General features: G+C 45.6%; 1 protein-coding gene across 1 annotated transcript in view; it reads right to left on the bottom strand.

Annotated features, from left to right (window-relative positions):
* Positions 1-19320, bottom strand: part of LOC111142281 (transmembrane and coiled-coil domain family 3) — a 68026-nt gene extending 48706 nt beyond the window's left edge. The window contains exon 1 of the mRNA XM_022495335.1: positions 19243-19320. Coding sequence (XP_022351043.1) covers positions 19243-19320 — 78 coding nt within the window. The remainder of the gene's footprint in view (positions 1-19242) is intronic.
* Between the last annotated feature and the right edge of the window lie 2179 nt (positions 19321-21499).

Genomic DNA, 21499 nt, shown 5'->3' with positions numbered 1-21499 from the left:
GGAAAAGATAAATTTTAAAATATGAAAACAATTGTACACATCTTCCTAATTAGACTTACTTAAATAACAAATGTAGCCAGTGCCTTAAACTCCTCATTTGATGTCTGTAAACAATGAACTCAGAAAAGACAATCCTCCTATCTGTTGGAAGTGTATAAACTCAAATAATACAGTAGTACCGATGCATGAAATTCTTAATTCATTCTTTTCTTCCTCATTTCCTTCCCTCTCTATCCATCCAAACATTTACTATGCATTCTGTGCCAAGCTCAGAAGATACAGTCCCTGCCGGCTTTCTGGTGGGGAGAGAGACAAGCGAACCACAAGTGACAAGAATATGAAGGCTCACAACAGACCTGGGCACAGGTCGGGTGGGAGAGCACCCAAGTCAGGTGGGAGAGGAGAACGGGAGTCAGGGAAGACCCTTTCAGTACATTGTCTTAGAAGCCTTAGACACCCTTCTAAGGAAAGAATCATACTTATTTTTCACATGAGGACACTGGCTTGAATGGGTTGAGGAAATGGTCTAAGAGGAGCTCACGCAGTGTGTAAGAATTTAAAAACCAGGCCTAACCTCCCTGGAGAGCCGGTACCACACTGCCCCCTCCGAGCTCTAAGCACACGCAAGGAGGGCTTGACAATGGCCTGCATTCAGAAGACCTAATCACTTCTCATTGCCTCCACGGCTAGCATCCCCACCCAAGTCACTGTCACACGTCCCTCTACACCAGCTCGCGCCCACCTTTAGTCTGGGAGCCCAGGCAACCTTGGAAAACATTAACTGGCCTCCCACTACCCCTTGGACTTTGTGTCCTTACTCACTCTGCTTCTGCCTCCTTGATGTGCCTCACAGGCATGTTCCTGTCTCAGGGAGTCTGCTTGCTGTTCCCTCTCTCTGGAATGCAATTCCCCTCAGACAAATGTACTGCCTACTTCCTCAGGTCCTCCCTCCGTGACATCTCTGAGAAGAGCTTTCCTTGAGTTTCCTATTTACAACTGCTTCTTTCTCCCCCCACCCCAAGGTCTCCCCAGCCCCCCTGCAGCGACTGGCATCCAAACACTGTACTTAACCACCATTAACACACTGTATATTTTACCTATTGGTCTGGTCCGCCTACCTTGCTGTACCAGAATATGAGCTTGATGAGGGCGATTTTTACTTGGGTTCCTGGGATGCCTGGCACATAGTAGGTGCTTGCTATGTATCTGTTGAATTAGGCTGCGAGCAGAATGGTTACAAGCATGATTCATACCTGGGCTGTTTATGAATGGGCTCTCCACACAGCACACTCCCGACCCACTGGGAGGGAGGCAACAGGAGACACCTGGGCAGAAGGGGTGGGAAGAAGCCAACCCAAGGTTTGCAAGGGACCTCATTCTTCAATCCAGTGCCACGAAGAGGTGCCTGAGTGATGCCTTTCCTGTGCCACAAGCTGTGGGGACCCAGACACCATCGATCTTGACGTTACTGCCCAAGGAAGCCCATTAGGACCAGTGGTCCCAGCACTGTCAATGTCACCCAGGGCGACGGGGACTCCTCAGACAAAGAAATTAGGGGAAGTAAAGGGCAGCTTACATTTTTTTGCCTTCTCAGTGCTACACAACAACAACAACAACACACTCTGCTGGGGTGTTCAAGAAACTCCTTATGTTCCCAGGCTGAGCTCCACCTGTCCCCACAAGGGGTATTTTCTTACATTGGCCTGTTATAACCGGGCTCCACGGTAGCTCACCAGAGCTACTAAAAGAAAACCACAGGGGTTCAATGCTCCAGGAGTCCTCAGACCACGAAGGGCAGACTCGGAGCTCGCCTACAGGGGACAGGCAGGAGTGAGGCGGACTCAGCATCTCAGCGCTTGCTGAGTCTCCAGGTGGATGGGCGGAGGAGAAGCGAGCGTGGCAGCATCTCCAGGAGGAGCTGCAGAAGCGTCCGAAGGATGGCAAATGGAACACTGTCCCCTGAGGAGGAGCCCCTGTCACGGAGCGCCTGTCTGCCAGACTCCAAACTCACCCTCATTCTAGCCTCCTGTGAAAATCCTGGCCGTGTGCGCAAGACCGGGCAGGGGGTAGGGGGGGAAATGGGGTGACGCGTCATAATAGGAAATCCCGGAGCACCTGACTTCATAAAGTTCTAGAAGGCACCAGGGTGCCTTTCAGCTCTGAAATTCTATGAAGGAACTAAAGTCCTTGCAAGGCTGTTTCTAAGAAGCAAAGAAAACCCCGCTGAGCCATGGCACTGTAATTTCTTGAGTTTGCATCAGTCAGTTTCCTTCAGTGAGAGAAAAGGTGACTGGTTTAGGTTACAAAGGCGACATTCCAGATAAAAACCTGCTGGTTGCCATGACAATGAACATCGCCGTTCCTCCCTTTCCTGCAGCATCCTTCTTTCATCTGAGTCAAATCGAAGCTCTCCGTCCTGCCCAGGATTTAGTGCTTCCTCTGCACGAGGACAGCGTATGTCTAATACACACACACAAAATATATACCAAAGGGCTCATCGGAGGTGAACGGCAACCTTCAAAACTGGTACCATCTGTCCTCCTCTGCCAGTGGGGTCCTGTAAACAACTACCAGGAGCAGCCCTGCGGCAGGGTGTGAGAAGCGAGTCTGGGCCAGAAAAGCCGAACAGCTGACACCTACCCCTTCTGGTCTAGAGCCTTCTTGGAGTGGGCTCTGGATTGGTTCCTCCCAGAAGGGTCCCCGTGAGGCCAGGGCTCCCTGCAGCACTGCCGTCCCCAGACCGAACTGTTCAAGAGCAGTGCCCGCGTCTGACTGATCTCAGGGCCTGGAGTAGCGCCGGGCACCCAAGGAAGCAGTGGGGACAGCGACAGGGGCTCTGGGATAAGGCAGCCAGCCAGCTGCTCTTTATACTCTGTACTGAGTTTGAGCAGAACCTGCTTCAAATAGGCCCTGTCTGAGAAACTAGCCAGGGGAGAATTCCAGATCCGTGCTCTAGGCTGTGTCACTTGGGGTATCTACAGCGAGCCCTGCTCCTGGTTTCCATCGGGGTGCTCAGGAGCCTTCCCCAGATCCAGGACAAAACAAAGACTAAATCAGAAAGTCAGAGCACGGATTTGATTTATCTTTTCAGGACAAAGATCTTAAAAAATCTCATCAGGTAGCTACATTTCATTGCAGACATGTTTGTTTAAGAAAAGCCATGAAAATTCTGAAAAGCCAGAGGAAGGAAACTAAAGCACCTGACAAGTGTCTACACTTGGGGGTCTGGGTCACTGCCCCTTCAGGTGTGGAAGCAGTTTGCCCAGGGGTTAGGGATAAAGGCTCCAGAATGCAGAACAAGCTGGGTTCAGGTCCTACACTTGTCCCGTCTTTGTGGTATGACCCTGCACAAGTCCATTACTGCCCGAGGCTCCATTCTCGGTGGGTAAGCCAAAGAGGGCTGTACCTCGTGTCCGGCACTGCAGTAAGGCTGCGGAAACCTCTGGAAAGCCTTCGTCGCAGCGCAGGCAGAACTGTGGACTTAGGCTCACTCTACCAATATTCTCTCCGTTCGTGCCACTTTATAAACAAAAACGAGTTCTCTGTGCCAGTATTTGGTAAACGTTTCCAATTAATATAAAAGCACGACTCAATGACATGTCAATAAATCTACTTCTATAAATTGATGTTTTTAATTCAGAAACAAGAGCTTACATTAGACTTGTGGTTCTTCATCTCTTTTAAAGGTCATCTGCCACCACCGAGAACCCTGCCAAGGAAAGTACAAATATACAAAACCAGAAGTCCCAGGTTAAGACACAGAACATTGGCCCCAATTTCACGCATGTTTTTTTAATATTCTGAGGTAATAGAACATTCAAGAAGTAACAGGATTACAAATTAATGTACTTTCTAACTGGAAGCTGATGCTCTAAACTTCTCCTAATGCTGAGTGACATGAAAAAAACAGATAAATTCAGTCACACAGGCTGCATGGGATTGAAGTCATTTTTCATCATTGCTCACACTCACATACTTCAGTACTCCTAAAAACATACTGACGCTACTGATCACTGAAAAGGAATAAAGCATAACATAGGCAACACTGAGGAATCTTAAAAGCATTACACTAAGTGAAAGAAGCCACACTCGAAAAGGCTACATTCATACCATCTGATTCCATTGATAGTGCATTCTGGAAAGACAAGATCATGAGAACAGAAATCAGACCCATGGCTGCTGGGGGACAGCACAGTATTGACTAAAAAGGGACAAAAGGGGATTTTCTGAGGTGATGGGAATATTCTGTATCTTATTTGGAATGAGAGTTACAAAACTGAGTCAACATTTAACTCTACACTTAAGGGGGTTACTATATGTAAACAACATCTCAATACACAAATATTGACACACCAACTTTTACAGACCTGAATATTAGAGATGCTAAATTCTTGACAAGGTGCAAAAACCTGCCTGCCAGCAAATTCAAAATAACTTCATATTTCCTTTCAGGCAAAATTAAAATGCACACAAACTTAAATACTATTTAGCACCATAGAAAATCTAGCATTCATTATGAAAATTTCCTGTGACATACATCAAAATGTGGCTTTAGCAGATCACTCTTATAAGTACAAGGACTTGACAAAGCTACTTAAGAATAGACGGTAAAGGTGAAGATACTTCCTTCCTCTGCCCCAGCAATGTCACTTCTCGGCATCTTCCCCAGAGAAACTCTCCAACGAGCATACGGACTTCTGAATCAACCTACTTGTCCATCACTAGGAGAATGGCTACGAACACGCTGGTTTATTCAGATACTGAAATCACATACGGCAATTAAAAAAAAAAGATGGAAATGAAGTATGATAAATTTTTAAAACATTATGCTGGGGGGCACCTGGCTGGCTCAGTTGGAAGAGCATGCAATTCTTGATCTCAGAGTCGTGAGTTCAGGCCCCATGATGGGTGTAAAAATTACATAAATAAATTTAAATAAAGTTTAAAAAAAATTTAAATAAGTTTAAAAGACCCAAACACCTAAAAGCTTAACTAGATCAAAACAGCATGCTGAAAAAAATAGCAAGTCACAAAAGAGAGGCCATTTATATAAACATTTAATACAAAAAACAATACCATATATTGTTTATAAGTTCATTCAATGTATAAAAGCGTGCAAAGGAATGAAACCCAAATACATTAGGTTTTGGAGACTCCTGAGGGCATAGGAAGGGAGAAAGCATCCAGAGAGCTGCATCTGGGACCATTTATTTCTTAAAAACAAGTGGCAGAAATCTGACGCAAACATGGCAAAATGTTGCCATCTGTTAATCTAGGATGTAGGTATGTGGGTATCATATTTTTCAAAATGTTTTTTCCATGTCTGACGCATTTAGTAATTAAAAATAAATGTCTACTGTTTAACCAGAACTATGCGGTTAATGATTTGATACGGATTTTCCGCATGCTCAGAACATCCTCCCGTCTGCGAATCTGGTTTACTTTCTAAGTATGGTGTGAGTTGCAGTTTCTGACGGACCATTTCATTACCTTATAAGCTCAGAATCTGATGTCACTGCAGTTACTTCCAGAGAACATTAACTTCAACCTTAATTAAACCAAAGCAAGCATAAACTTCAGAAAATTAAAATCCACTGAGAATTTAATAAGCTAGTGGCCCTAGAAAAATATCCAGGCTCACTTTAAGCTATTGTGTAGATAAACTAAGGAGCAATTATTTAATTTTTTTTCTTTTTTAAAGATTTATTTATCTGAGAGGGGGAGGGAGGTTCAGAGGGAGAGAGAGAGAGAGAGAGAAAGGGACAGAGATAATCACAAGCAGACTCCCTTCTGAGCACAGAGCCGGACATGAACACAGTGCTCAATCTCAGGGTCCTGATGAGATCAGACCTGAGCAGATCAGATCTGAGCAGAAACCAAGAGTTGGAAGCTTTAACCGAATGCACCAGCCAGGAGCCCTGGGAGCAGTTATTGCAAAGAATCATTTACTAACAACGCAAATGTGATTTTAGAAATGTCCAAAGTATCAGAAAACAGAAAATAATCTTCCTATATGGATTTAGTGTCTCTTTCAACATTATATGCATTATTCTTATTTAGCAAATCTGTTACCATTAAAATTACCCCCTATGTGCAACAGATTGTTTCAAAAAGGAAGGCTGAGGAGGCAGGAACATTTAAAGATAGCTACAGAAACACCAAACTGCATCATTCATTTCCTATCTGCCCAAAGAAATAAAAGCTCTAAACAAGGCTTGTTGGAACAGTGGGTTCAGTTTACAAAACTGTCCCTCAAACAGCAACGAGGCTGAAATTTTAACTCTAAGTCTTGCTTTAAAAATAAATTAGGGGCACCCGTCTGGCTCAGTCTGGGAAGCATGCAGCTCTTGATCTGAGGGTGGTTGAGTTCGAGCCCCACACTGGGTGGAGAGTTTACTTAATAAACAAACAAAAATTTTTAATAAGAGCTTAATTTGAGCCCTAAGGATGTAAAAACACTGTCTTGCCATCAGATCATTTGAAGTGGCCAGAGTGCCAGTCAAATATCTCAATGGTAGAATTTAATATGCTCCCACTCACCCAAACAGGGGAGCATTTCCGAGGGCTGGAAACATAACGATTGGGTGTTAAGAGCCCTCGTGGCTCCCTGGTGGTAAGAGGACAAGAATGAAAAAAAGACGACTCTTGCTTTACTTTTGGTGCCTGCTTACCCAACACATGCCAATTCACCGAACAGCTTCAACTGCTCCGCACAGGACATAACCTTCATCCAGCAACTAATACTTGGTAGTTGCTGAAGTCAGGAGGTTTTTACAAGCATGATGCCTTTCTCAAATGAAAGCACACATAATAAAAGCACATTCATTCCACCTTTCATATGCTCTTGGGTCAGGTTACGAAATGTTAAGTGTTAGTTTCTGGACACAGACAACAGTTTTAACCTCCCTCTGTGTCAAATACAAAGATTACAAGGCAGGTGAGCCTCTCAGTTATTAACACACGTTAATAACAACCCCCTTTGCAAGCCACAGGGGTAACTTACAAATAGGGATAATCAAGCCAAACAGAGAAACAGCTTATAACCTACAAATACAAAATCTGTTGTATTTACTATCCTAACGTGAGTGACAAATCAACATCAGTGTTCTAGTAGGAGGACAGCACAGGGCACTAAACATGTTTCCTAAGCGAGAGGAGGGCAAGCTTGAAGGAGGGCTCTGCCCAGCAGAGCACAGACTTAGGTGAGTCCCTGCTCTTCCACCTCCCTAGCTGGGACGGTGGACTACAGGTGATCAAGGCAGCAAAGCCCGATTAGGAAGCAACAGTACACATTCTTCGTCCTGTAACAGCTTCTGCAAACATGTGGAAGGTCGGGATTCTATGTTAAATAGAACTTGTTCAAAGGCAACATCTATTCAAAAGAGAGAACTGAAAGCAAATTTTTTAAAAACAATGAACTTCACCCTCTCTTCCCCTCTACCTTCCAGCCTTTTTTTACTGTAAGGGATACTGGAATCGTGCCTACTTGAAAGTTTTAAGTGCATGAGCTAGAGTTCTCAAAATGTTCACTTCAGGGGCGCCTGGGAGGCTCAGTGGGTTAAAGCCTCTGCCTTCGGCTCAGGTCATGGTCTCGGCGTTCTGGGATCGAGCCCCGCATCGGGCTCTCTGCTCAGCGGAGAGCCTGCTTCCCTATCCCTCTCTCTCTCTGTCTGCCTCTCTGTCTACTTGTGATCTCTGTCTGTCAAATGAATAAATAAAATATTAAAAAAAAAAAAAGTTCACTTCAAATCCCAGTTTGAGGGGCGAGGTGGGTATCAATCCAGAAAAAAAATGTACCAAAACCATAACCTCTGATTCAATAGTTTAAAAAATTTTTTTTTAAATTAGACAAAATTAGAAATTTAAAAATTAGACAATTAGATTAAATTAGACAAAAATTAGACATTTATAAAACTACAGATGTAGACAGCAGTATATTTTAGAGGCAGCTAGCAATGCGAAAATTGCTACAGGGTTAACGGTCATTCTTGTGCAGACATCTAAAGGGGAACCAAATTCTAAACAGGCCAAAGATTGGGGCACGTGGCTAGTTCAGTCAGTACAGCATGAGACTCCTGATCTTAGGGTCATGAGTTCAAGCTCCACGCTGGGGGTAGAGTTTACTTAAATTATAAAAAAATGGGCCAAAGATAAAATTTATTAAATCATAAAATGTATTAGAAGAACATGCTGTTTGGGTGTTTAAAAGAATCTCAAAGATTCACTATAAGAATGACATAAATCCTGTAAGCCCTCAAATTTTTAAATTTCTTCATGGCAAGGTCTGGTTACTATTTATTCAGTGTTTGCCACACGCTAGGCTCCATACTCCGCACACACAGCAAATCATTCAAAGCAGTAGCAGGCAGACTGCTAAGACGGTTCCCAAGTTTCCTCCCTGCTGGTGTATATACCCTGTATGATAGCCTCCCCCTGTGTGTGAGCAAGACTTCTGAACGCGACAGGGTTTCATTCCTGTGATTAGGTTATGTTATATAGCAAAGGTGAACATATTTTGCAGATGTAATTAAGGTTCCTAATCAGTTGACTTGGGCTGATCTGGGTGTGCCAGGCCCGATCAGGTAAACCCTTTATGAGAGGGTCTCGAGGAAGAGACAAAATGCAAGAGTTGGGGCTCTCTCAAACTACATTATGAGAGAGCCAAGCAGCAAGGAACAGTGGGCAGCTTCTGGGGCTAAGGGGCTCAGTCTTAGTTAGAGCTGCAAGGATCATAATTCCATATAAACAACCAGTGACTTCAGAAAGGGATTCCAAGTCTCAGACTAGACTGCAGTCCTAGATGACACCTTGCTTTTACTTAGGCTAATGAAATTCTGAGTGGAGGACTGTTTGCACAGAGTCAACAGTGAATCAGACCCTGCCACGAAGAAGGCAGCAGGTAAGCTGCACCGGGATCCCTGGCCCATGGAAACCATGAGATGAGAGACAGGGGCATTTTGGTGCAAACCTAGGGCAATTTCCTACATGACAGTAGAAAATACAGTCGGGAATGAGGAACTGGAGAAAATGTACGTGCAAAACAGCTTACTCAATCAGCACAAAACTTCTACAAAACAACTTAAAAAATTAATAACCCACTAGATAAATGGCCAGAATATATTAACAGTCACAACGCACATGTTTAAGCATGTGAACATGAAGATCAACCTTTTGCACTTTTGTTACATAAGATGTAACAACTGGGAGAATCTGGGGGAGGGATACACAGACATCTCCAAACTATGTTTTGTAACTTCTTGGGGGTCTGAGATTATTTCAAAACAAAGACTTTGATTATTTCAAAACAAAGACTTTAAAATATGATTAATCTCATTTGTATCATAAGTATTTATTAAAATGAGCTACCAGTTTTCACTTATCAGATTGGCAAGGATCAAAAAGTTTTGTGATAGACAGTGTCAGAAAAACGTGAGTCGAGGCCTATTCATACATGGATGGTTATACAAATGCTCTCGATTTATATATATTCACTGCTGCATCCCTACCTCCCAGGGCTGGACAAAGTAGGTATAATTTACGTTGGCAACATTGCAACTTGAAATACACACACTCTTTTGCAGAGCGATTGCACTTTTAAGGATTTAGCCCACTAACATATTCTTCCCACCTGCAAAAAGAAGCCTGTCCGAGGGCAGTCACCGAAGTGCCCGTAAAACCAAACCCTAGAAGCAATAATGTGTCCTTTCATAATAATTAGATGATGGAATACCCATAAACTGGAATCCTGGACAGCAATTTTAAAATAAACTAGATTAATCTGCATTGATAGGACTCAAGCGTGGAATAGGTTGTTCCAGCTTCTCAAGATGGTGCAATTTTACAACATACCCACATTCACTCATTCTGACGGTTTTTACAAAGCCCCAGCCATGTACCAGGATCCACGTGTAGATGAACAAAGACAGCCATCCCCCCCTCAACCCCCCATATGAAAGGAGGGAGCAGGTGCCCACAGGCACAGACGGGAGCCGGGGGATCTGCTAAGGAAGCCAGAGTTCGAGGGCTGAGGGTGGGTGGGAGACAAAGGTCAGATGAGAGACCCTGGGTGTCAGAGGGAGAAATTGGGATCCCGTCTTCTGGAAGGATGAAGGATTTAAAGCACGATATTCATAAGACATCTTGCGAAGCACATGGTTACTGTTAAGAGAGAAGAGAAGAGAAGGAGTGGTCCAGTTGAAGAAGTTCACGATCTGGAGACCGTCTCCAACTTCATTAGAGGTGTCTCGAAGTATCCCAAGCTGAGTGCCTGTGGTAAGCTGAGTCACTCTGACACACCCCTTCAGCTCATGCCTGAAGACGTGCTAATGCCCATAAAAACATGAGGTCTGCGTGAAGTCCTCCTCAACCCTGCCATCTTGTGGGATGGATTCAAAGGAGATACTTCAGATGCCGTCTTCAGCTGGAGAAATACTTGTAAGTAGCCTTCTCAAGCACCTGGACAGGCTTCACTCCGCCATGTTCCCGACTAGCTCTACACCCAACGATGAAGAGTTGAATCAAAGCAGCAAACCATTAAGCTCCATTTCTTCGATCTTCCTCTCAGCCTTCTGTGCTTTTAATGGTTGAAGCTTTCAAGCACTTCGCCTGATGCCAATACACAGCCCGAACAGCTCTTGCTGAATGGGCCTCGGATTTTCAGATAAATTAAAATCTATGCCAACAAGAGATTCAGTCTCAAATAGAGGCCACCTGCTCCAATTAGTGAGATTAAAATAGTATACCACTGACTGAAACCGAGTTCCACGCCTTCTGGATTACCACAGTCTCTTCACAAAGATGGTAAAAAGGGACCATTGGCCCCAACGCACGGTCGCACATACTGGAGTAAACGTGTTGAGGTGCTAAAGCGTAGCTTTCACCAAGGGCATACTTTATTTTTGGACAAGCACCGATCTCAAGTTTCTGTGAAAGGCTGCAGCTCAAGTTACCATTTAATTTCCTTACAACAAGCCTACATACACATCTTAATTAAATTCAAGTTTACTTCAGAACACAGAGCTGAAATTTCTTTTCCACCCACCTTCTGTCCCTGCCTGAAATTCCAGGAGTCCTTATTTTCTGGTGTTGCACTTTAGCCCAAGGCCTTCCACGGCCTCGGTTTCTCTCAGGTCATCACAAGACGGGAGCTCCGGCCCGGAACACGTACAATTCCCCCTTTTTCTAACTTCTTCCAAGTAGTCCCACCCGGACAAGGATGCCTTCAAATCACCAGAGTGGGCTTCTGTTCATCTCCACACACTCAAATTTTCATAATCCATGAAGAAAAATATTTCCAAGCATCTTCTAAGTCGTGGGTCTAAAAGAAGTATTTCTAAAAAGATGAGAGATGATACAATACAAACACCCAGTGTTTTCCAAAATGATTCTGAATTATTTTTGGTGACATAAAGCGAAAGCAGTAACACAGAATCACTGTGAGCCAACGATTCCCTTGAAAACCACCCGCAAGGCCATCCAGGTGATTCTCGGGAAAGTCTCTGTTCAGAGCTAACAGCTCTACTGATCTCCAGCAAGGGCTCCTCTTCGCCATGTTGTACTGTAAGCCCTCAGGGGCTCAGCCAATATTAACTACAAGAGGAACATCAGTACTTTAAAAATAAATTTAAGTTTCAAGGAGTGAATGGCTTTGGAAATATTAAGTAAATCGTTCTACAGGTGCGAGGAAGCTGTGCGTAGGTGTGGGAATGACTGGAGTTTGGGGAACTCTGGGGCGCACGAGTGACTCAACATCAGAACAATGGGTTTCCTCACACTTCTCATGCCTGTTCGCAGGGCAGGTAGGTGGAGAAGTGGACGATCAAGTCTGACTCCAGAGTCCATACTCTTAACCCTTCATCGTCTTCAAATCCAGAAGAAAACTAAGAAAGTGATGCTGGTGGTTGAGAAGGAAACCCAGGGGATGTGGTGGGTAAGCCAGGGAAGGGGGCCCTGAGAGCTTACCAGGCATCTGGTTTGGGAACATGCTGGACAGGGCAAGTATTCTAGGCTCCAGGCTGGGGGTGGGGGGAATCTGAGAGAATGAACAAAGTCCAGAATATGGACTTTAAGATGCCCTTCATTATGTGCTAAAGCCACCTTACTCCTGGGCCGTGGAAGGCAGAGTTCAGTTTCCCTCAGGGAGGCCCTTCACTGGGGACTGGCACTGAACGAGCTAGTGGACCCTATCCCTGTCCTCCCACTACCACTGGGGCAGACGTTTGTTTGCACGGCTAAGAACCAGATGTTGTTTCTGGTGTGTTGCATGAAAATTACATATGCAGAAAACACTTGGTGCTGGAAGATGCCCTCAATGAGAGTCTCACAGGAATGGAAAGATTCGGAGGCAACAAACACCAGGTCTGAATTCTAAGTTCGTGTGTGTGTGTGTGTGTGTGTGTGTGTGTGTGTGTGTGTGTGTAATACACTCCATGACTTATGTATCTGGCACACATTTTTGCCCAATATCCAATCCCAACAGGTAGAAGGTAAAGACAAAGATGAACTCATTTTGCAAAACTTTATTCTGGGGAAAAAAAAACCAACAATAAAATCAGAAAAGATCATCTTTACTAGTGGCAACAGAGCTCCTGTAGCTAAGCAGTCTGATACAGGAAATGTCACCCCCTCTTCCCATCTAGTCCCATCAAAAATCTGCTAACAAACTCATAAGGATGATGGCCTAACACTAAATCACTCAAATTCATTTTTTTCCCCACCTAGAAAACTCACAAAATTTAAAATCTGTCCATCAATTCTCTATTGCAAATAACTTCAAATTCTCATTCTATTTAAATTTTGATTTATGTATTCCATATAACTTAGCAATTAGCTTGGTATCTGAAAATATTTAAGACTGTTTTCTGTTAAGGAATTCTCTTTTAAAACAGAAGCTGGCATAATGGTTAGTCCTGGCCAGCCAGTATTAGTTAGCTCATTTCACTGGTTACAGCCTGGCTGGATGTCACTCTTCTGCAGATGGGATGGTCTGGAGTTATGTCTACATTCCTGTTTCAGTTCTAACGTGTTAAAACCCTTGAATCTACTTTCCAGCACTCTGCCCCACATATTGAGCAAATGTCCTCAGTCCAGGGAAGCTGAAGTCCTACTGGGAGATCTGCTGTGGCCAGACTGTGACTTGACTGTCACAAGGAAGAACCAGCCTTGTTGTGTCTTTCAAGTGTTCATGCTCTGGAGACCAAATACCAGGCGGGAAGATGGTTCTTTACTGATGTTCTTAAATCATGAGCTTATTTAACAGCCTTGAAGACTTCTTCAAATTTAGTGGCAACAATCTCGTATCGTAGGCATTATAAAAACTTCGTAAATCATCACTCTAAGCCATTCATTCGTCAACGGTTTCCTGGGCACATAAGACGATATACAAAGGACTAGCAAAGCTCTGTATGGGAAGAATCCCGAACCCACAGTGTGGCCGGGCACCCCGCAGAAGCCGACCACACCCGTGCTCCAGCCCTCAACGGGTTTCCGAAAGACTGAGCTGCTCTCCAGGATTCATCTCAGAGGTAGAAGCCAGCGAAGTGGGTAAAAGGGAAGTTCTGCAACTAGATCTGGGTTCACCAGATCCTAGCTCGACCATTTCCTAATAGCCACAGGACCTTGGACAAATAAACTGCCTGGGCCTCAACTTCCTCATCTGTAAAAATCCAGCTGCAAATAGGATATGATGAGGATTAAGGAGATCGTGCATCCGAAGAGCTTAGTATTGTGCCTGGGGTACAGTAAGGAATTAGCACGTTGGCTGTTAAGACTGTTTCTGCATTCTTCTGTTTGCCTCCTTATGGAGAAATAATCAACAGATAAGCTGTTCTCCTTCAAGCAGCAACCCCTTCTCCCCAAGTAGCGGAAGCAGTTGGCTCATGCTCAGATCATACATCCTGGTACTCCTTTTCCAAGGCATGTGAAGTCCTCGTTCTGATTCACGGTATAGTGATTCATGGTTCTCTCCCTTCTCTCTCAACCAGCCCCCTCCACTAAAAACATAAAAACACAGAAAAGAAACAGCAGGGCTGAAAGCTGCAGCCTGTCCCAAGTCAAGACATAGGCAATTTCCATCCAGAAAGATCAGGATGATTTCTGACCTTAAGAGCAGCCCTGGAAATTCAGGCCCTGGGACTGAAGCGAAACACATCTTAGATCCAACTTGGTAGCAGCTGTCTTGGTATTCAGCCCGGATGTGACAAGCGGGTGTGCTGGCAGTTTGTTCTCCTCTGAAGGGAGAGCCGGTGAGCCCGTGGCAAAGCATAGCTCAAAATACACACACCCCATCAATCCATCCAGCCGCAATTTAAGAAAAATCAGACTAGAGACACTCATCATTATTCACCATGCTTTTAATGAACTCCTTACACTAAAACCGATCACTGATCAGAAGTGTATTCACACAGCCCTCCAGCAGGTCAGGGGCCCCCAGGACAGAAGTCTGTGCCCACTCACTCTTGTGTTTGCTCTGGAAGTGAGCAGGCGATCATGAACTTATTACATCACTGCCCAGCCATTTCCACTCTGAGAAGGGCTATGACATCCTCTTCCCCTCGACTGCTGTTGGCCATTACTCGTCATGTAATTCAAGGTCTATTTCCAAACCACAGAACACCTAATGATGAGCTACAGGTAGCCACTATGCCCAACACAGGTTTTACTTCAGATGTTAGAGACCTCTGTACTTATTACCATTTCCTCCTATAAAATAGGAGGGGAGTTCTGGGCCACAAGTGTAAATAAAGCACAATCACCAGATATTAAGCTTCCAGAGACAGCAGGCTGCCTGCTACATTTACCGTTACACTCCTGAAGCCTAAGGTAGCCGCTAGCTTACAGGAAGGTGCTCAGCAAGTATTAAGTATTCACTGAATGAATGAAACCTCCTGTTCTCAAAGTGCCAGTGTCTACAGTTTATAAACAGGTAAGTGACAAATGCAAATATTGTTTAGTCAATGTGATAAGGAACATATGACAGAGGAGGGACAAAATGCTAAAAATGCCCCAAAAAAGTCTATTCTGTTCACAAAATTAGCAGACTTCCCATTCTCAAGCTTATGACCACTTCCTATAGGGTGGTAACAAAAACAGCTACCATCTACTGAGTTCTTAAAAACTGAGACTCAGAATGATTATAGAGTCCATAAGGGCACTGGTGCAGGATCTGTCTTCGGGAGCTAGCATAATGAAAGTGGCTCTCTAGGCGGAATACTCCGGTCCTTGTGGGCAGGATGGATAAGGGTTGATGAAATCGGAGAGCAATGAGGAAGCTAGCGTACCATGATCAATTCCGGGGGGTCTTAAGTGGCTAAAATAATGTAGGAGATGACTGGGAGCCAAAGGGAGGAAGGAACCAATTCCAGAGAAAAGTCCAAGAGAGACCCAGTGGAATGGCCGACAGATGAGAGATGGGAAGAAGGTAAACACTCAGGATGACTAGTGATTCTGATTAGCAGTGGTACCCACAGAATAAGAAAAAAAGTATTCACCTTACCCAGGGATAAAAACATCTAACCTCGAGAGCACACAACTGTTTTTTGGTTTTGGGGTTGGTTTGTTTGTTTGTTTGTTTTAAACAAATGCTCTCTTCTTGAAGACTCATGATCTCTCCCAGAAGTAGAGACTATTATCACCTCTGTTACAGACGGGAAACTGGTGCCTCAGGGAGTTCGAGCTTGGCTAGTGCTCCCTCGGCTAGGAAATGGGAATGGCCAGAATACGATCCAAGTCACTTGATGCAAGAGCCCCAGATGCTGACCACTATCCACAAGTGGCTGAAGGTGCCATTCTAGAACATTTAAAATTAGAACTAACAGAAATTTGATTCACACATAATTAATAAAAACTAGTTAATATATAGGAAGTGGACTGCCTGCAGGCTTTAAAGTAGGATTCAAACTCTGCGTGCTTTTCCTTGTAAAGTTGGGCATATTATTCTGTGTGTCGAGTTAACATGCACCATTTCTGAGTTTTACCGTGATGAAATTTAAAAACGTGAATGATCCTGACTTGTCAACTTAGAGATGATCACGGAATTCATTAGTTATATTACATTTTCACCAAGGGGAGGAAATCTAGGTTAATCCACCTGGCTATAAAAATAGACTCCTGCAACGTTAAAATAGTACACTGCCTCATTATTATTCTAGTCTCAAAGGCTTAACCAAAATCAGCAAGAGAGATGTGTATTTTTCCTGTTATCGCAACCAGGTATCAATTTCGAACTTAAAAAATGACCTTTCAGTAACCAAGAACTTGACCTCTTGGAGTCTTAGCCCCTTCCTTCGAGGAAACTGTGTGTCTCTGAAAGGTGAACTCAACTCATCCAATGCATCTTTAGTTCTCATCAGAGTATTTTTAGGTGAGCCCACAAGAGGGTCCTTTTACAATCCTATACTAGATGGTTTATTGCCAAAGGGACAGTGACATCAAGAAATTAAACCCTAGGGGCGCCTGGGTGGCTCAGTGGGTTAAAGCCTCTGCCTTCAGCTCAGGTCATGATCTCAGGGTCCTGGGATGGAGCCCCACATTGGGCTGCCTGCTCAGAAGGGAGCCTACTTCCTCCTCTCTCTCTCTGCCTGCCTCTCTGCCTACTTGTGATCTCTGTCAAATAAATAAATAAAATCTTTAAAAAAAAAAAAGAAATTAAACCCTAATACTGCCTGATGTTCTCCTTCTATATCACATGTTTTCTCAGTGTAGAAAAAAGCACGTCTTTATAGCTAAATCTAAAACAGTTCCACAAAACAGGAGGCAGAATCATCTGAAAGCAGAAATACTTTCTGCACAGGAAAAATTGTTGGTAGTTTCCCTTCATTATAGCACGGAAGGGAAGCCTCAAGGACAGACTCAAAATTACATCGGCCTCCCTCGAGGAAAGTCATGAGTTTACAAAATTTCCTCCAATTCCATTCCCTGCCATCTGAACAGTAAAACCCTAAAAGCAGACAGTCAAGAAGTGTAAAGAGGGATCTCAGCATTGCTGCTAGAAGACATGCTGTCACTGTCCACTAAAGTTCTACACCTCGGATCTGAGATTATCTAGTCCTCATGAGATTGCATTTACCCAATAAACTAACTTAGAATAATCAGTACATACAGTGTCTAACCTGGGTTTAAAACACAGTCTATTTTAAAAAATCAGGTGTCTCGGGGCACATGGGCAGCTCAGTGGTTAGCGTCCGACTCTTGATTTCAGCTTAGGTCATGATCGCAGGTGGTGAGACCCAGCCCCAGGTCGGGCTCCACGATGGATGTGAAGCCTGCTTAAGGTGCTCTCTCTCCATCTCCCCCCGTCCCCAAAATCAGGTATTTCAATTCTAACAAAATAAGGTAGTATGTGTAAAATCGTCAGTAGAATTTTAAAGAAAATAAACAACTCCCTTCACATAAGATTATGGTACATCTGTACCATAGAAAAGGGAGATGCAGAAATGGAACATCGGGCGAACCAGCAGAGACAAACTAAAGCTACAGATAAATTATGTGTTTGCTTTGCCACTTGCCACCCAGGTAACTGAAGTATGAACTCTATCACTACCATTTCATAGATTATGAAGACTGACTTCTGCAAAGTTCTGTGAGTCTCGCCAAATCACTTAAATGAGCTCACAGTGAGCCACCCTTCCCTCAAAGATTACTAATCCTGTTTACACAAAGATTATCACAGTTGTGACAAGAGAAACCAAGCTTCCACACTTTTTTCAAGTCTGAAATTTCTTCTGTCAACGGCAACATTAATAGACTCTTCCAATTACAAATGCGTTAGAAAACGAGCTTCACCTTGCTTCCTCCTTAACTCTGTGTTAACCAGTCATCCTTCCCCAAATTTCTAACTGTAGGTAACCAAAGATCTTTCACCAGTGCTTTCTTCCAAGAGTTTATGGTTATTTTCATAACAAACTGTTCTGAAACTTATAAAGAAAATGGCAAACTTATCATGGTGAGCATTCTATAATGTACATATTTGTGGAATCACTATTCTGCACACTTGAAACTAAATATAATATTGTGGGTCAACAATACGTCATTAAAAAAAAGTGTGAAAAAGAATTCTTTCCGGGAGTAGGGAAGAGTGGAGGGGATGCAGTAACTCCACCAAATAAGTTTAATCTGTAAAAATTTAAACCACTCCGTAAACTCAGTTAACAGATACTAAAGGAAAAAGGGAAACAGGGCCTAGTTACTTCACCACTGGGATAATTGATTAGTTCTCCGAATTATGATTAAACTCCCAAATGCCGCACTAGGCGCTGAGCTGCATTTGTCACTAGGGCCACTTTTCCCATTCAGTGGCCTCTGGATCTTGGGAGATGGCAGACCAGAATTCTCGCAAAACCCTAGCTGTGAACTTTACACCGGGAGGCTGACAAGCAAATGCTGAGATCTCCAACAAGTGAGTGGTTAGCAAAGAGCATCTTCAGGTAGCTTTGCCAGACAAGTGTCAGGTGGAGGACGTGCTGTTTGGCAAAGGCGCTTCAGTCGGCCAAGGGACTGAAGAGCGCAGAAGGCAAAGGGACCCCCAGCCGGCGGGGGCCTCCGCTCCCGGGAGGGACCGGCGCCCAAGCTGCGGCCTCCTGTCTTCATTTTGAAGCACTACAGGCCTCGTCTCTGCTGCTTGCTCTGAAGAGCTATTTTCGCCCACAGCCAAAATCAGCAACAGCAAATTACACTGCAAACAATGGAGAGGGCGCCCGCTCGGCACGGCTGGGAACTCCGGGGCTGCAAGCGCGAAGGCTGACTTTTCGCTCGGGCAGAGCCGGGGCAGCCGCCGCGCGACACCGGGAAGCCGGTCCGCCGCCGCCCCGCGCCCGAAAGCCCGAGGGCTGGGGAGGCGCGGGCAGCACGGGAGGTCGGGAGGGCGAGCGTGCCGTCCCACCCGGGCCGCGGCCGGTGGGGGGTTCCCTCGCGTCCCGGCACCGCGCGGCGGGCGCTCCCTGGCGGAGGGTGGCGGAGCGCGGGCCGTCGGGGACACCGGGCGCGCGGGTCCGGCAGCCGCGCGGGGAGCCGGCGGCGGCGGAGGGCGGGGTCCGGCGGGCCGGGCTCCGCTCGGCCCCCAACCGCGACCCGGGCTCCGGAGCCCCCCATTCCCAGCCCCCGCGGCGCAAACCCGTGGCAGCCGGGGAGGGAGGGAGGAAGGCGGCGAGAGGCGGGGAGCGAGAGTTGGCGAACACCGGAGCCAAAGCCCCCCCGGCCTCGCCCCTCGGCCCGGCGCCCCACCGCCGCCCCGCCCACGCCTCTCACCCGGCTCTTGCAGCGGTGGTGCCGGCCCGGGTCGGAGTAGGTCCGGTCCACGGTGAGCGCCGTGTCGCTGCCCGGCATGTCGGCGCTCGCCCCGGCAACTTTCCCGTCTCCTCCGGCCGCCGCGCCACGCCGCGAGCCGCCGACCGTGCTCAGGCTCGCCCTGGGAGCCGCGGTCGAGGGGGCGGCGCGGGCTGCTGCAGCTGTTGCCGACACCCGCGCTGCTGCCCTGCGCCGCCGCCGCCGCCGCTGGGGGTGGGGTTGGGGACCGGGGTGGGGGAGGCGGGGCAGGGACGCCAGAGTCTCCTCCCCCTTCCCCTCTCCCCGCCTCTCCGTGCCCGCCCCCGCGCCGGGGCCCTAGACCCTGCCCCAGGTTCAACTTCTCTCCCTCGCTCCCTTGCTGAAACTTGAATCCGCACTCTCCCACGCTGGCTTCGTTTTCCTCAAAATTTGACTGACATCTACTCTATTTGTGAGCTTATTTGTATGTTTATGATAAAAGATGGATTTTTGGCAAGATGTTGAGGCTTGCCTTAAATGCTTTCTTTTATGCTATTTTGTTAATTCAACATGCACTTCTTGGGCATCTACTATGGGCCACACCCTGGGGTGGGGACCAGAGTTTTTTTGGGTTATTTTGTTTGTTTTAAAGCCCGTGTTTTTCTTAGGATCCTGCTGAGCACAGAGCCCATTTCCATCTAAACAAAGGTCTATGGAGTTATGTATTTTAATTTTGTATATCTGGCTCACTTTTACGTGATTCCTACTTGGAATTCAATATATATTGTTCTATTTTAGAATTCTCTATTTCCAATGAACAGTCCCTGCCCACAAGTAATCTGGGATCTAGGGGCTCAGTGGGTTGAGCATGTCCCACTGAGGTCACGATCTCAGGGTTGTGAGATCAAGCCCCCCACTGGGGCTACAGACTAGGTGTGGAGCCTGTTCTGGATTCTCTCCCTTTCCCTCTGCTCCTCCTATCCTCCCCACTCCCACCTCAAAAAAAAAATTTTTTTTTGTATTCTGCAAAACAAAGGACTGGTGAACGATTAAATATGGTACCTAAGCCAACATTCAGAACACCCTCGTCTGGTTATGAAGGGTGTACTAGTGGGATACTGAGTTAAAATACTGTAGTTAAAAAAAAAATACTGTAGTTGCAGCTGCTCCAAAGAGAACTCGAATTAGAGGGCCAGGTAACAAGCCTAGAAGGAAGGGAGCATATGATTCTCCTCTTCAAAGGGGTGTGTGGGGGGGGGGTCTCGCAGGCAGAAGAAAAATACTGAGCATAAAACCAAAGGTCGGTTTCCGGTTTCCGAAAACTTCAGGGTGCCAGTTTAGGGGGTGTCTTCAGGAATAGGAGGACACAAGAGGAAAAGTAGGTGGAGACCACGTGCTGCCTGGCTCTGCTTTCCAGAAGAGGGAGTTCAGCCTTATTCTGTGGGTGCTGGGCAGCTCCTGGAGGTTTCTAAATGGGGGAAATGACAATCTGAGGATGGAAGCTGGAGGGCATCTATCTGATAGCCATGTGAAGCACTGATTAAAGATGTGTAAAGGACACTGGTTAGAGAACCACCTAAATGTCCTTCCGGAGACTGAATAAGTAAAATATGATCCATCCATTCAGTAGATGATTAAGTAACTGTAACAGAATGAAGCAGCTCTTTATGGCTACGGAGATAGCTCTAACACACATGGTTAAGAGAACAGAGTAACACATACAGTATCCCACCATTGATGTAAAAACAGAATATATGTATATGTTTGACATATGCATAGCATATTTTTCTGAGAGGATAAACAAGAAATGAGGGAAACAGACAAGAAACTATTGGCAGGAGGGGCCACATACTAGGTGCTTCCATTTATACCTGTCAGTGGATGAACAAATGATTCCCATGAGCAGCCCTCCAGAGCTCAAGCCTGACTCTCGGGGAGGGGAGTCACAGTCTTAAGTGAGCAAGCAGTAAGAGCCATTCTGATAAGGTCAGAGAAAGCCACTGACCATGCAGAAATTCCCAAGGGATTTCCAGACGCAACTAAAAGTAACATAAAGGACTGGGTGTCCCCACCGAGCCAAAGAAAAGCTACTGGACTGTAAAGATAGGTGTCTATGTTCATCTAAAAAACATGGGCTCCGCTGAGACTGGGGAAGACTCTGACTGGAGCAGATCCCCACAGACAGACGAATATCAAAGGAGAACAGAACAGTTGCTGCAGGTGCATGGACCAAACTGACCTTGTTCATGTGTTATTGTAT

Source organism: Enhydra lutris, unplaced genomic scaffold (assembly GCF_002288905.1).
Source record: "Enhydra lutris kenyoni isolate GAN:26980312 unplaced genomic scaffold, ASM228890v2 scaffoldscaffold7, whole genome shotgun sequence".
NCBI classification, from domain to species: Eukaryota; Metazoa; Chordata; class Mammalia; order Carnivora; family Mustelidae; genus Enhydra; species Enhydra lutris.
The sequence above is the reverse complement of the archived record's forward strand: the minus strand, read 5'-3'. Positions and strand labels throughout refer to the sequence as shown.